The following is a 16,176-nucleotide window of genomic DNA, read 5'->3' as shown; positions in this document are numbered from 1 at the left end:
CTGAGAGGATTTCCAACCGGCTCTATAGCTCAGTTGGTTAGAGCGTCTGCCTAGTAAGCAGAAGGTCGAGGGTTCGAATCCCCCTGGAGCCTGCAGTGTGATCAATTTTTGTCTTTTTGGTTCCACAAAAATCCTATATTTATACTATACTTCAATGTTATGCATGAGGTCATTTATATCTTTAACTGATCAGTCGGACACGAAGATATATGGCACGAATGAGTGCATCTGTCTGAAACCTAAATGAAAATGTCTGGCGGATGAGAATAGATTATGATATATCATATAGTTGTGGGTTTATATCGAATTACCAAGGACGGGATATTAGTTCCTGATCTAGCTGCCTCGAATTGCCTTCTGGACTAAATGAACTGTTATCTTTTTCCTCGTGCTTTTTTTTCGATTGATAAAGTACATATACTGTTACTCATGTTGCTAAGAAATGTCATTTGAGGTCGTAACGTCACACTAAAATAACCTGAGACGATAGAAACAATCCTGTTATCTATGTGTAGGTTTTAGAATTTAGAATTTTATTAAATTATCTTATATATTCAGTGTCTGTAAATACGCACTTCTCATGCAAATGTTTGCTGTGTGATTTGGTTTTGAGTGTGGTTAGGTTAAACACAGCAGTGATAAGAAAGGCGTATTCCTCTGACACTGGGACAGAAGTAATATTTGTTTCGCGCAATGAACCAAATAAAAAAACAATAACAAAGAAAAGGAAGTCAAAGACTAGTTTGTGGAAGGGAAGCTACTCTTATCATGCCATTACAGGAAACATGGCACCACAGCCGATGAGGGAGGGTACAGCGTCGAAACGAGTACTTCTTTGGTCCAAAAGAGGGACGCTAAGTTTATGTACCCTAGGAATAGTCGTGAGTGTTTACGCCTTATACGTCGAAATAATTGCAGAACGTGTAGAAGGTTACACAGCACTTTGTGACATCGGTCACCGAATGAGTTGTTCGCGGGTTCTGACATCCAGGTTCGGCTGCTTTTTGTTTTGTAATTTTAGTATGTTAAATGCATGCGGTATATTAAATTTCAATCTAAAAGATCATTCTCTTTAAAAAAAAAAAAAAAACTTTGGCAAAAATTCAAAACGGTTACACTTCACAATGCTCATAATTTTGATCCAGATTGTTGAAACACTATTTTACAGATGGGGTAGAGGATTCGGATTAGTAGATAAAGTACTCTCAAAGGACAGCATTCTGAATCAGCCTAACAGCATTTATGGTCTCGCATTTTATTTTTTTCAAGCAACCCTTGGTAAGTATCCTTTATTCTGTCGTCATTGTTATTAATGTGTAAATGTTTGATGTGCTTGTATGTGCATGAAAGAGAACATGGAAGAGTAGTTTTTAAAAAATTAGTCTTGACATCTAAATGAAAATATTAGTGCAGATTATCATGGTTTTAAAATTTGTTTTCAGCATTCAACTCAACATTTTCTGGCTCTGTGGTGCAGCTAGTGGCAGCATTTTTAGCAAATTTGGGCTCCATCTACCTTGGATACATCTTATTCGCCATCATACAAGATATTTGCATTATATGTATAGCCACATACATTCTGAACTTTTTTCTTCTAATTTGCAGCATAGTTAAAGTTAAAAGTGCTTATTCAGCACATGCAAAGAAATTGAGATAATAATGGTTTATTTAAGTTCATGATCAAATGTGAGCATCTCTCATACCTCTATCTATAAATATTGTCCCTTTGTCTTCAGCTCATAAGTGTTTAATTGACTAAATTTTGAGTTCTTGGTGAAAATGTCTTATGGAATTAGGCTAATAAAAATGTATGCTTCTGATCTTTTTATCAATTTATGTGCTTTTCATAAATGAAAATGAATCCTTTGGTTGTGAAGCTAAAGCTGCAAACCAAGCAAAACTACTACAGTAGTCCTTTAATTTTGCAGTCAAATTGTTCATGAACCCACATCCCTCTATACAGGTTCAAAACCTGTACATTTGAGACCCATGTATATAAAAGTGCCTTTGCACTAACCCCAGAAAATAGTATATGATGATGAACTAAAGATGCTTTATTCTCTCAGACAGACATTGAGAATGCAGTTTAAACTGAAGACATTTTAGAAAAAATTAGGAAGCAACAACAGTATGTTGACATCTGAAATAGGTGAAAGGAAGACCGCCACAAATTTGCAAAGTACAGAGAAAGCTGCAGGGACAGGTATATTCTTCTGCTTTCGTATTCAAGGTTATGAATGCCAGCTCATATAACTTGTAACATATATCTATTTACATTTATACCTCTTACTGTACATGTTTAAAATTAGAATATGTGTATTTCCTTACGAGTCAGTCATGAGCTATGATCCGCCCTTTTAACTCATCAAGCAGTAAAATTATATTTTTGTGTACAGAACATCCGAGTCATTTCTATTTCTTGTTGCAAGCTGTCACTCAGAACTGTCATTTTAATTCCTGCAGCAGGATTTGGTATATAGTTTGCATGAAGCAAGCATACAGCTACTTGGAGATGTTTCCATCCTGTTTGCACATACCTGATAAGTATTTTTTTTTTTTATATCTTCCATATATTAAATAAAAAGTAAGAGTAATGTTTCTTCAACATTTTTATTTTGATCTCTTCAGCTGTAAAGCTCTGGGGAATTCCTGAAGATCTGTTTGCAGTCCATAAGACAATAAAACTGCAAAAATATTGTGGTGGTTGGTAACCAGGGCTTCTGCTTACGCAAAAAATTGCGTACAGTACGCATTGAAAGTTTGGAGGACCCCTTCAGTTTTCGTCAATGGGGTCCCCTTCAAATTTTGGCGAAGAACAGGGACCCCTTAAAAATCTGAAGAAGGGGTCCCTGGGACCCCAAAGAATTTAGCCTTAGCGGAAGCCCTGGGTAACTTAAAAAAAAAAAAGCAAATAACATGATGGATCGGAGGGTCTTTGCAATTCACATTATTCCTATCTATATATTGAGCTAGTTTCTTAAAACAACAACATTTGATCGATTATCAGCATTTCACTCACAAAAAAATCCATTCAAAGTGGAAGACCTGTGCATTCTGTTTAAATCCTGTAGTCTAGGCACTTTTGCTCTGATTTTACGTTTTTACACACACACACACACTCTATTTCCTTCTCTCTCACACACACACCACTTGATATATTTTCAGCTAGACTTTTTCCCTTTCTTCTTGACAAGTTTTGGAGGTCCCATTATCTTGAAAGTGGTCCTGCACAAGAAACAATTTTGTTTCTAATGTACATTTAAGCAATCACAAAAAATATATTTCAAGAACTGAATAAAGTGATGTCTGTTAAAATATAAAGTGTTGTATGAATAGTTAGATTACCCACATAACGGATTATTTGGCCTGTTTGCCAAATTACTATTATCACCACCTATAAAATCTGCAACAGTTCTGCTTTGCCCAATGCTCTAGCCTATCCTTAAAAATATCAAAGTCTTATTTTAAATTTAACTTTTTTTCCTCTGCTGTATTTTGTTTCTGATTTGGTTTTCATCATATGTACTTACTGACATGTAGAACAGATAGGACTGAACATGCAGAACACTGCAAGAGATCATGATTATTTAATTAATATACTGTACTTGCTTATGGAAAGAACTCTCATACAAATGAATAATTTGTATTTATACTAATAACGCTATTGTTGCCACATGAAGTGTCTCAGTCTTTTTATTCCTTCAATTTTTGTTGCTTAAGCGCTTTTTTGTTGTTAGGATGTAGTGTGGGAGGGTGGATGTTTTCAGTAAACATGGGAAAGAGAATGCATCTCCAGAACACTAAAGGGAGCCAGATCAAGATCACAAACCTAAAAAGAAGCAAACCCATATAACAGCATATAGCCATTTAGCAACATAACTTGTGCTCTTGGAGCAGCACACATTTAAAGCATTTATATAACAAATACTTTTTAAAGATTTAAATGGAAAGTATAATTCACCTGAAAGGCAAACTGAACAGACATAGCCAACATCAATAAGTGTGCGATGGCAGAAACAAGCAGCTCTGTAATCCACTTGGGCCCGAGGAGGCAATGTCAGCTTTCCACGTGTTGATGGGTCCGTTAGAAATAACCACTGTCCATAAACAATGTGTCTCACTTCAATAGCCATGTCTCAAGAGCCTGTCATAACTGCTGTATATTTTGTATACAAGCACAATGTCCAATACCAGAATTGAACATGCATACAGGCAAAACTTGCTACTGTACAAACTTCAACATATTTAACAAATTTAATTATAACTGGCAGCATGCACACTTACATAAACAAAGGATGTTTTTGCTTGTACAGCACCATATACAAGTTTGCAAGTCACCTTAAAATGTGCATGTGCATGTAAAGGTATGAATATGTTTACATCACCAAACATTATTTAAATCGATACCTCTTCTCTTACTTTCAGGGTTTCTTTAACAGGTAACACACTTTTCTTTTTTTTTTAAAACAAAGGTTAATTTTGAAAGGAAGCTGATAAACATAAGAAGAAAGAAAACATTGAGTACCTAGAAACTTTTGTCTTCTGCCATCTTAAAAAAAAATATGTATATAACTTGAATTGTGTAGTTCCCTTCCTACCTGTAAATACTGTAATAAGCCAGCTTCTTGAGGAACCTTCAGGTAAATTCCACCTGTGATATCACAGGCCTGCCAGTAAACAAGTAAAATAGACTGTTAACCAGACCAAGCATTCAGCAAAAAATTCAAACAAATAGCAATTAAAATTTAAATAAAATCAACTTTTAGCAGAAATGCAAGTTCAAACTCGATTATCATGATGTAATATCTACACATTAAACTCTCTACTCTTATGGTAATAGTTTTAAGTATGCATACTGGAAGTCCTCGACTTACGACATTGTTCCGTTCCTACGTCATGTCGTAAACCGATTTTCACTGTAAGTTGGAACATGCGTACATACTGTATGTAAATAACATACTGTAAGCACTTATCCTATCCTAACACAATAATTATCAAAAAAACATATAAAATACGTTTAATAATGAAAAGAAACACGAAGCTGTCGTTATGACGTTTACGACGCAAAACCACTTAGGTCAAAACAAGGCTTTATACAGTAAACGGGAGATGTGTTGTAACCACGAAACACCGTAACTCGGGGCTGATGTAACCCGAGGACTGTCTGTATATTTTTTCTAAGTTACTGGGAGTTTAACAAATTCTTTTCAGTAAGCTGAAAATTTATTTTCTGCCATTTAACATAATTTACACACTACATTTACAATAAAGCTATTACATTAAATTTGTCTTTGATTGTCTTCATCTGCTTTTAATTACTGTACTTCAATATCAGTATCAATACATAGTTTATACTATAGCAAGGGGTATAGTATTGCACTTTTAACAGTCACTCTCAAACAACCAGAAACTACATTTACCCAGACTCTCACAATGTGTTTCCTGGTTAACTTAGAGTCTACTGTGTATGGCAGCTGTCTTAAGAATGTATAATGACATTTGTTATTTTTTTATTGAAACTTGTGTTGAGGTGCATATTACTCTAGACAGATAAAGACTCAAATTATCTTGGCTAAAAAACAATTCACAGATGTACCAATACTTTGTACAAAGTAAAGGTCAAGTAATAAAATACCTGCTGTATGTTTTATATACATGCTTGTTTAATTGTGCTGAAAAATCTTGTTGCTAGAACTTTGTATTCAAGCATACATACAACAGGAAAAAGAAGATGCAACAGTTCAAGCATGCATTCATATGTTTTTCATGAACATCATTGTTCTCTCCCCTAAGCCCACCAGCATTGCTCTCCAAAGTTCGCATACAAAACAAAAAAAATAAACTCACCTGTTGCAGCAGACCAGAGTCATTCTCAAGTACACATGCATCTATCACAACATTCTGAAATCAAACAATAAATGTTAGAATGCAACTGATATATCAAAAAGACAAATTATTATGCATTATTCCTATTTGTCAATTTTAAAAACTATGTAAATAAAATTGGCTAGTCCTTTTACTTACAGCCACATACTTAACCCTTTTTTCAAATCTAGGGTACAGTATGTATATATTAACTGCTACAGTGCCTAACAGTTTATACAACAGAACACTAAAAGCTATTATAATCATGCTGACTCTGAAAATAAGATTTACCACCTGATTTTTACAGCTTATCTATTTCACTAAATTATGCAAGGACTGTTGTGTAAGTTCCATATGTTTACAAATGCAAAATCCATAACACCAGTTCATTCAGAAACCTAAGTTAACCGTAATGTTGCCCAAATGGTCAAAACTGACAGCAAATAAATACAAGATATGTCTGACTGAACTGAATCTCGGAGGCAAACAAGGTATTCAGCACTGCAAAGATAAAGTTTACTAGAAAAATGAGGATATTCTGCCACATTTTTACAATGTCTATGGGAGTTAAATTTAATGAAAAGCCACTGCAAGGATGTCGGAAAAAACCTTGGAAGAGGTGGGGATATCTGGCAATGAGAGTCACCTGTTAACATGAACTTATGCTGAATGACATTCTGTCACAAAGCAATGAATCACTAAATGGATAAACCAAAAGTTTAAACTGTACCTGTTTTTGAGCAGTAAAGACAGCATTCATAAAATTCATGTACTGAGAAGGATTGTCTTCTGCTCCTTTTAGGACCTGGAATTAAATCAATGTTATAAATGATCTACAGGGCTGTTTATAAGAGATGCTGTTAAATGACTAGCAAATTGATATACTGGAGTTTCGGGTTTTTGTTTGTTTTTGGGTTTTTTTACTTTAAATTAACAATAATGTGCAACAAGTCCCTTTCATCACCTTCCAATCACTGTATGTGAGGTGCAGGTGCCTCTCCTGTATGACATCTATCCAACAAAATGAAAAAAAAGCCCACACAAAATTACACAACCACTAACCAATATTCTTGAAGACAGTTTTTCTCCCATGGGACATTCTTTTTCAAGACTGTTAATATCTGCTGCGAGTTAGGGAACATTCAGTGCTGATATATTAGAAATAATTTCATGACTTTTTTTTAACATACAATAACACAGTTCTTCATTCATTTTTGAAAAAAGCAAACGCACATACACCCACACACCTACAGAATTATCACCACCACTTAAGATAGTCTCAATTACTTCACAGATAATACCATTTTTTCTAATTCAATAGTATGCCAATTTGAAACCCTGAGTACAATATGCCTTTGCAAATAACTAAATTGCTATTTAACAAGGATAAAACAAAGTGCCATGCACAAGGCTCCTGCAATTATACAGTCTGGTGCCACCTCTCCCTCAAGGTCTGAAACAAATGTAAGTTTTTCTTAAGTTTTAAATAGCAAACAATTGCTCTTTTCCTCCTTTATTATTTGACTTTTATTGAACGGGAAAAAATAAAGCTGCTTTTATTTCAGAAAAAGTAATTAATGATGATGCCTTTTTTTTTTTTTTTTTTTGCTGCATAACCCTTAGCAAATTAGAATAAGAATATATTACAACGATAATAAATATAATCATTGTTTAGAGCATGCTGGAAAATGTTACATAAATCACAGTAAAAATGCTAAGAAAAAAAAATTTATAACTTCATCTTTGCACCCTTGTGTCTAAGCCCATTATATTTTGTAAGCAAAATTTAAATTCCATTGCACACCATTTTATGGACACGAAAGAAGAATCACTATCAGTGTATTAGCTCTCAACACAGATAATAATTCTGTATATGTGATTAGGGAATATAAGGGCTTAGTTTTCACTTATGTCTTTTTAACAAATTCAACAAACGCATGTGATGGTTTTAGTAGTTTACTTATTAACTGTCACACAAATTGAAGTAACTTAAGACATATGTTTTTAATCTTTAATCAAATGCATGAAACAAAGTCTGTTTTATATGCTTAGAATGTCACTTATCTTCTGTATAAAAACACAAAATATCTTTTACTTTACACCATGATTACAACATACTTTGTGAGATGAGATATTTGATTTCTCGCCGGACAACCTCGTCTACTTGTGAGAACACCTCATACTTTCCGTCATGTTTAGCACTGGTAGTGGCCATGGCATCCCCTCCTCCCTCAGAACTAATGTCTTTTTTTCGTGATGGGTATAGAAAGTGACTAAGAAAAGAGCATAACATTTTATTAATTAATGGTGTTGCCTATGAGTGACAGACCAGCAGTCTTTGTTTGTGTGTGTGTGTGCGCGCATAGATGTGTGAAGGCCTTTTGATATTTACATGTGTAAGAAATATGTTAAATTAACTAACATTCACAATTATTACATTTGGGACTATACAGCTATAGGATATATAGCATAAAATACCTTCTGTCTGTGTGGGTGGCAATGACTGCCAGTTTGTTCATGTGAGACAGCATTAAATGAGAATTAGCAAATACAAGTGCTGTATCCACACATTCACAGAGTTGCAACTGAAACAAAAGGACAGAGATAAAAGCCATAACAAAAAAAAAAAGAAACCAGAAAAAAACTAAACATGGCTTCTGAGGCTTTTAGTTACAAGCGTGAATGTGAATGATATATATATATGTGGGTGTGACTGTGTATGTTTATTTGTTTAAAGTAAATATACAAATAACATGAACTTTGTAATAAAATTATTCTGAAAATATCTGCAGTTTAAAATTCAAATCTTACAATGTTTACAAAGGATATAAATTGTGCATTAACCTAGGTTTCAAGAAGTTTACGAGCCTATGCTCCTTGAGGAGTAACAAGAAATAAACTAAACTCAGGTAAAAAGTGATGGAAATGGATACCTGGTTGTCTTCAATTTCAGTTCGCTGGCCCCACCAGACAGGATTTACATCAATTACCAAAACCAACAAGGAGCTTAGTGCCTGTTCTGCAGTAAAAACAATTTTAATATATTTCAATATTCACTTCCCTGCTTAAATAAAAAGTTCATATGGACTGTGGTTACTTGCAAACGTTTTTGAATTTCTCGTAAGTATTAACGCACAAGACCGACAGGGTGCCTGTATTCTTTATGTCTAAATATTCTGACCCGCTTTGTGGTATTTACTAACCTAGCTGTATGGATTTTATGAAACAGTAAGAGTGCAGTAAACATGCACAAAATTTTACAAGCGTGTTTGTTATCTGTTTGTGATTAATACAAATAACAGCATCAATACGTGTGGTTTGACTGTTTATCTGATCAAGTGTAAACAAACCGCTGTGTATTTATATTACGATTCAGTCTCACAGTTTGTCGTTATTTTAATAGCGATTGTCATCATTTAATTTTATATTAAACATGCCCAAAATATGTTATTTATAACACTGATAATGTAGATGCTGAAACTATTTTAATGCAATTAAGCAATATTATGCTGCGTCCAGATCAGCAAACTATTAAATAGCGGTTTTATTTTGCCTTGATTATACCTTTTTATATATTGTTATTTGAATAGATGTTTAAGTGATTCATTATAATGCATTGTAATACGGCTTCAAATTATGGAATTTTTTATGTATACCTGACATTATCCATCAGTTATTAATAGCTACCCATAAAACATAAGCATGTCTTGGTGTTCAATCGGCGTTCATATAAAGACCGGATGTACAAGAGCTACCTCCCTTGGTCTAAACCTCTTTTATGTCTGATGTACATGAATGTGTATGCAGAGACTATAAATAAAATAGTGTCTAATACGAGTCAGTGTCTCTTCTTGATATTGCACTTTGTCAACATTTTATGTTCAAAATCTCTTAAGGCATTCAAAGACGAATACATTATCTTGAATATCATGCAATATTTTCGGTATTAAAAGAAAAACTAAGGTTTCGTAGATTTTACAATGTGTTTTAAATTTGCGGTTATTTATGCACAATTAAAAAGAAACATTTAAGATATGTGATGAAATACTGACAATTTCTTTCATGTCAAAGAAAAAGAAAGGACTGCTTTTGTGCACATTTGATTTCCTTATAGCTCCGCCTCAGTTACCCAGAGGCTCCATAGCTCAGTTGGTTAGAGCGTCTGCCTAGTAAGCAGAAGGTCGAGGGTTCGAATCCCTCTGGAGCCTGTTTCTAAGTGGTAATATTTTTTCTGCTACTTACAAAAGTCCTCTGGAGCCTGTTTCTAAGTGGTAATATTTTTTCTGCTACTTACAAAAGTCCTCTATTTGTACATATTCAAATTTTCTCTCTTGTTACTTTGATGAACTTACTTATTTTAGTAACGTGGTGTTTCAATTTCATTTTCTTAGCTCCAGAGCTAGATGTAAAAAAAGCTACGCCTACAAATGTAAGAAATGATGTTCACGGCGTCTTAACGTCAGACCACGAACTTGTGTTACTGGACTGCTGGCAGACGATTTTTTTTCCCCAGCTAACTACTAGAACGAGGTAATTGTGTAAAGAGCTTCCGGTTTATTCACATTTCAGATTAACTACTAAAACGAGGCACGAGACTACAAAGCTTCCGGTTTAGTCACATTCTTTGTTTAGGCACGCCAAGACTAACAGCGAAGAACTTCGCAAGCGGGTAAGTGTTGGTCTTAGCAGACAGACAGCAATCCACCTATACACACACATCCATGGTCAGACGACGTTCACAGCCGTTACTGCGGAGGGGATGTAAAGGTGTCTCGAAGTACCTATGAAATGAGGTGATAATGCCTCGGCGGTAGTTTTGCAAGAAGCACGAACTTGCATCATTACATCTCTGTGCCTTCCAGTGCTATTGCATCTTGCCTGTCTTTGGTCTAGCCTCTAAATAGGAGATTTAGTCATGTTGTCGTGTTGTTTGTTGTCACACAGCTTTTAGTCATCAGACTTACCTTGAAGTAGGTGTACATTTCGAGCTCCTCTTCGCCATTGAGCGCATTATGTCAAGGTGAAATGGAAGGAATGAAAGCCCGTATCCAAGTATCTTGAGGGTACTTTTCTTCTGGTATGGCAAGCGCTAGGGTCTTCTTGATTGTATCGCTGTGTTCATCCTTGGCTGTGAAATGGTGAATTGTTATAAAATTGTGCTATTATCGAGGCGCTTAACCCATATTCGCTTATTTTATATTTCCATAAATCAACAGCTCTAGTTTTCCGAGCTAATCTGAAGATTTCCGTCATATGACCATGAAAATTGCACATTTTCTCATAATCGGCTTGACATTAACAGAATTCAAACGCTTGGTTATTAGCGAAATCTTTCATTTGATCAAACATTTATTTATTAAAACGTACAAATGTAGCCGAAAGTAATACGGAAACTTAACCCTCCGTACTTTATTGTTACACTACAACGACGATCGCCTGTCTCTAGTGGGATCAATTTTCTAACAAATTGACAGCACTTCTAGTACTAAACATACTTCAAAACATGAAATAAATGGTGAACTTAACAACTATTTTAAAACAAAACGGTGTAATTAATGAAATGACGAACATCCTGCCAAAAAACTTTACACTGATCTCACTCAATTTTGTTGTCAACTATGATAACTACTGGTAGTCGAGCACAATCCCATTGTACTGTTGTTGGGGGTTTTTTTTTCACAGAGGCTCTTGACGTGGGATAGTTATTTTCTGAATAACCGACATAATAGTTTTATATTTTAAATATTTCAAAATTTTTTGATACCAACATTAATCCAGTGTGCCCATAACAAATATGCTATTCAGACTTTTCACATGGTAGTGTACTTCCAAGCCGCTTTGTGATATTTGTTGTGCATCTAACAATAAAATAAACCGCGATTTTTGAGAGGAAAAACAGAGCAAATACTATTTTTAGTTGAAATATTGATGTTTAAGTTGCAAGAACAAAAATATATGTGCTGAAAAGTTAGGATATTTTCACAAGAGTGTGTCACAACAACAGCTTGCTCAGTTAGAAGTGCCTATAAGCAGTTGACTGTTTATGCAGCACCCAGATCGGGTATTCTGCTAGCGTGCATAAACAATCTGAAGAATTGATTTTTACCTCGCACATAAACTAAGACGAATTTCGGAGCAGGATGTGTGGTCTGTCACGTGGTGGTTAGGGTGGTGTCCCTAACACGCTTGAGGGAGGCAGCTCTCCGCAATTTTTGTACTTTCAATTTGTTGTGCTTTAGGTGCACATTGTATAGGCCAGTGTATAGGCAATGCAAGCTGAATAAACTATTTTCTGTACTAAAGAATAGGAATTCTACGAACATTAATTATAACAACCCCGACGTTTTGGATGATCATGCGAAGAGCATGACGTGCACACGCTCTCACACGCTCACACGCGCGCACACACACACACAGTGTTTGGCCATGACAGACCCTCAAAAGGAAACTAAAAGAGAAGAAGCCAAAATAATCAAAAAAAATTAAAAAAACCAAACCAACACCTGCTTTGTATTATTGCATCCCTTAGATGCGATTGTTTCAGTGTGTTGATTGATACACGTATTTCGCGGGTCTGCTGGGCTCGGGACACAGATGATCAGAACTGTCAAAAAGAGAGGGAGGGATGAACAGAGCTGTTAACAGAAAAGCTCATTACACGGGACAGGTCACATGACAGCCCCATCGTTTCCATAAGCAGTTCATGTACTAGAATGTTAAATAATTAGTCGGTTGCAAATTTCTTTTAAAGAATGGGTAAATCTGAGTGCAAGACACTTTCTTACTAATCTGGGTGAATACCCGATTTCGTTCTCAGCATACATGTCTACAAATCAGCACATGTACACGTCATTCACAGAATGAATGACGTCACGTTTGAAAAACAGTTACACTTGATTAACATATGGTCCTAGCTCTTCCCCTGGCGATGGCCTTCACAGGGTAAACGTATGTATGTACAATCCTGACGTCTGGATTGTTGACCTTGACCTGTACTTGGTGATGATCGTAAGCATGTATCTCGAGAACGGAATGGAGTATTTATCCTGATTTCTGGAAACAGTACCTTGCAGTAAGCTTGACGCAATCAGATAGGGAAAAAAATCCAACCCTACTAGTACTTTAACCACTGCCCCACTGCCCATCCCTCTGTCAATAAAGTATGGTCGGATGTCGAATGACAGGCAAGCAGGGCTCCAGGTGCCAGCAATATTTCGCACTCACTGAGTATTCTGTGTCCAAAATCCAAATCCTCCACTTTGCCTGCCACCAGGACGCGTGCAAAAGAAACCACGCAGTCACATTCTATTTAAAGGTGAAGGTCGCGTAATCATCTGTAATATCAACTGCCTGCTCCATCTGTCATTATGTTGACAGGCACTGCCGCACGTTTCTGATCGAAAATATTGTTAGTGCCGCAAAAGCGATGCCCTACCAATGTTGACTGGGCCGGCAGGAATTCTCTGAAATAAGCCTTTACAATGCTAACATGTCACATAAACGGCATCTTAGCTCTCAATACGTTTAGTCGTTCGTTTGGCTGCAATGCTACAGGAAAGCTTAGTGCAGCCCCATTTGGACCAGTATTCTGTCTGTAGCATCCGCAGGATTCAAAACGGCCCAGCAACAAATGTTGGCAGCGAAGACAACCCCCGCTGAACGAGCATATGTCACTATATCGCCATGTCCCCAGGGGTCGATACAGAGTTAACAGCAAATAATAGCAATGGATCGGATTCTCACTTGTAGCAAATATATAATATGTGAACCAGCCTTGTATCCAAGAGTGAACTACAGTGGAACCTCGGTTAACGAACTTAATCCGTTCTGGAAAACTGTTCGTTATCCGAAATGTTCGTTATCCGAAACAATTTTTTCCATAAGAAATAAAGGAAATAGATTTAATTGGTTCCCAGCCCCTGTTGACTCGCTAATATTTGAAAGTTGCAGGCTATATAGGTATTTGTTTTAATGAGAACAGCTATAATGCAATATAAATGAAGTTAAACATAAAAACATTAACGAAAGCATTTAAACATCAGAACACTTGCCGTTTTGACGGCGTGGATGGAAGCAGGTGTGGGGAGGAAGGGTGGAATTACTGCTTTGATTCCCCCTCCATGAACACGTGACATTATAAAATCGGGGGTAACCTTTTTCTGTAGCTTTGAGGTTAAAGTAAAAAACTTGTCCAGTGTCTGTTGCTTCTGCCTTTTTTGTAAAACTCTTCGGTAAGACGACATCACATATCCGACAGACGCATGCCACCTTCATACTTTGAAATCATTTCCTTTTTCAATTCATTTGTTGGCCGCTTCCTTGTCATTACCTCACTACTATTAATTGCTCTTAATCTTCTTTGGAATCATGATTGAGGATTGTCTTACTAAAATAAAGCATAATAATCACTAAATAAGAAGGATGCGCATAGATAAGGAACGACCGATCGTAACTTTGTCTCGAGCGCGAATGATGACATGATGGTTGGTCACGTGTGGTTCACTTGGCTGTTCGTTATCCGAAATTTTGTTCGCTATCCGAGACAAACTTTTAACGAAATTTTTGTTCGTTAACCGAAATATTCGCTATCCGAGGCGTTCGCTAACCGAGGTTCCACTGTACTTAGAAAGCTTTTGGTTAGATACTTGACCCTATTGTAGTCTAGACCCTATAGTGACTGGGAGCCTGAGGACAGTAACCTATTACTTTGTCTGGGATATATTGTTGCTAGAAACATGGGGTGGACAAAAGAATTAGAGAGCAGACAGGTTTGGGAGACAGTTATGTGACAGTTATGTGAGACGATACAGTCGGACCTCGATAAGTCGACCTTCCCTAAGTCGAAAACCTCCCTATATCGAATTAATTGTTAGTTCCCGGCCAAATTCCATAAGACCAATGTATTTTAGATCTCCTTAACTCGAAGATTTTTTTGGCTTCCAAACTCCGTTAGTCGAATTTTGAGTCATCACCAATCACACGCAACTATGTCTCAAACTGTTCCAAATTATGTTCCAAACTGTCTCAAGAACGACGCTTAACCCCACTTTCCTTTCATCTTTGTCAGTCTCTTATCGGGACGAGCACTGAATAGAGTTGGTGTCGGTGTGGTTTTTCCCGTGCGGTACTTGCCGCGGAAATGGCAAGTGGTAAGGTTAAGCCTGAAAAAAATTGTCCTGATTAACCTGCGCCTATTACGCCATTTTCCCTAACTCGAAAACTCCGAAAGTCAATTTTTTTTTTCGGGTCCCTTTGAGTTCGACTTATCGAGGTCCAACTGTATTACAAATCTCACTGTTCATCTCGGTTTGTAAGATTACAAAAACCACTATAACCACTAAAATAACACACATAAAGCAGGTTAAATAAGGCTGTATTTGTTTTGTGATGCGACCTTTTAACGGTGAACAAGAAAGGACGAGTACCAAAAGACTTTGGGATGTTTTTAAAGTTGGCTGCTTAAAAACTGTTTATTTTATAATGTCTGATGACACCTGTCATCACATACCGCAGTCCACGCCGAACCCACCTGGCATGTTTACAGGTTCTTTCATCGTGGCTTTACCCCACCCCTTCTGAAAATTTCGCATCCCTTATCACTGCTTCAAAGTGTCAAAACATGTTATTTTCCGACTTTATTTTTTTGTGGTGTAGTATGCGCAGTTCAAACGTCCAGAAACACAAGCTTGCATGTTTGTAAACAAAAATTACAGATTAAACTATCTCACGCTCCGTTCTGATATAGTTACTCAAGGATACGACAAAAAGCACAGGAAAGATATGTCAAGTTGCCGATGTTTTTCTTATTCTCTCACTATCTACATTCAAACGATAGATTACGGAGCATTTTTCCTGTTAAATCTGATATTTCTACCCCGATAAAATCCGATAGGGATTTCTCCTTTCCGATTTCCATAAAAAAAAAACGGACAACAGATAAAAATGAACTGCAAACCCGCATTAGGATATAACTCGTGGAACAGAAGATGGCGTACGTGACAAGAACAATAAATAAGCGGTATACACTTCATAAGCGTAAAAATAAATGATCGATTCATTGCTATTTCCAGCCCCAGTCTCCTTCTGACAATAAGAATCATCAATTCTCTGTCATTATTTTTAATACAATTAAACGTGCTTTAAATAATCCTCTCGTTCTCTAAATCTTTGAAATAGAACAGCATTTTTGTTAATGTAAGCATGGTTCCAGATGATGAATGTGTACGCATCCGTAAATTCAAGCCTGACAGTGATCTTTATTTAATCTCAAGATCTATTTGCCGATTAAGATTAAATTTATTACTTTGTTGT

The 16,176-nt window shown here is 36.2% G+C and overlaps 2 protein-coding genes and 2 non-coding genes across 7 annotated transcripts; 3 read left to right on the top strand and 1 right to left on the bottom strand.

Annotated features, from left to right (window-relative positions):
* The first annotated feature begins 18 nt into the window (after positions 1–18).
* On the top strand, positions 19–92 carry Trnat-agu. Its single transcript has one exon. It is a non-coding gene; the product is annotated as a tRNA-Thr (tRNA).
* Positions 93–161: 69 nt separating this feature from the next.
* Positions 162–2,712, top strand: LOC112561177 (vitamin K epoxide reductase complex subunit 1-like). Of its 2 annotated transcripts, XR_003098657.1 has the most exons (4): positions 162–991; positions 1,169–1,278; positions 1,443–2,203; positions 2,464–2,712. XR_003098657.1 is itself a non-coding variant. In XM_025233489.1 (3 exons), exons 1-3 carry the CDS (start codon positions 786–788, stop codon positions 1,655–1,657), a joined length of 531 nt encoding a protein of 176 aa, XP_025089274.1. In that variant the 5' UTR covers positions 162–785; the 3' UTR covers positions 1,658–2,712. The 2 variants fall into 2 exon arrangements, 1 of the variants encoding a protein (XP_025089274.1); XM_025233489.1 differs by having other exon boundaries at positions 1,443–2,712.
* A 189-nt stretch (positions 2,713–2,901) lies between these two features.
* On the bottom strand, positions 2,902–9,589 carry LOC112561169 (general transcription factor IIH subunit 3-like). 3 transcript variants are annotated; one of them, XM_025233479.1, is made up of 12 exons: positions 9,522–9,589; positions 8,799–8,884; positions 8,344–8,450; positions 7,984–8,138; positions 7,256–7,318; positions 6,928–6,986; positions 6,596–6,670; positions 5,848–5,901; positions 4,599–4,667; positions 3,962–4,097; positions 3,531–3,567; positions 2,902–3,225 (listed from the first exon to the last, which is right to left on the bottom strand). In XM_025233479.1, exons 1-12 carry the CDS (start codon positions 9,526–9,528, stop codon positions 3,162–3,164), a joined length of 912 nt encoding a protein of 303 aa, XP_025089264.1. In that variant the 5' UTR covers positions 9,529–9,589; the 3' UTR covers positions 2,902–3,161. The 3 variants fall into 3 exon arrangements, with proteins under 3 accessions (XP_025089264.1, XP_025089262.1, XP_025089261.1); XM_025233477.1 differs by lacking the exons at positions 2,902–3,225; positions 3,531–3,567 and having other exon boundaries at positions 3,575–4,097; positions 9,553–9,574; XM_025233476.1 differs by lacking the exons at positions 2,902–3,225; positions 3,531–3,567 and having other exon boundaries at positions 3,576–4,097.
* Positions 9,590–9,999: 410 nt separating this feature from the next.
* On the top strand, positions 10,000–10,073 carry Trnat-agu. The gene has a single exon. It is a non-coding gene; the product is annotated as a tRNA-Thr (tRNA).
* Positions 10,074–16,176: the final 6,103 nt, after the last annotated feature.

The sequence above is a fragment of the Pomacea canaliculata genome, linkage group LG4 (genome assembly GCF_003073045.1).
Source record: "Pomacea canaliculata isolate SZHN2017 linkage group LG4, ASM307304v1, whole genome shotgun sequence".
In the NCBI taxonomy this organism is placed as follows: domain Eukaryota; kingdom Metazoa; phylum Mollusca; class Gastropoda; order Architaenioglossa; family Ampullariidae; genus Pomacea; species Pomacea canaliculata.
The sequence above is the reverse complement of the archived record's forward strand: the minus strand, read 5'-3'. Positions and strand labels throughout refer to the sequence as shown.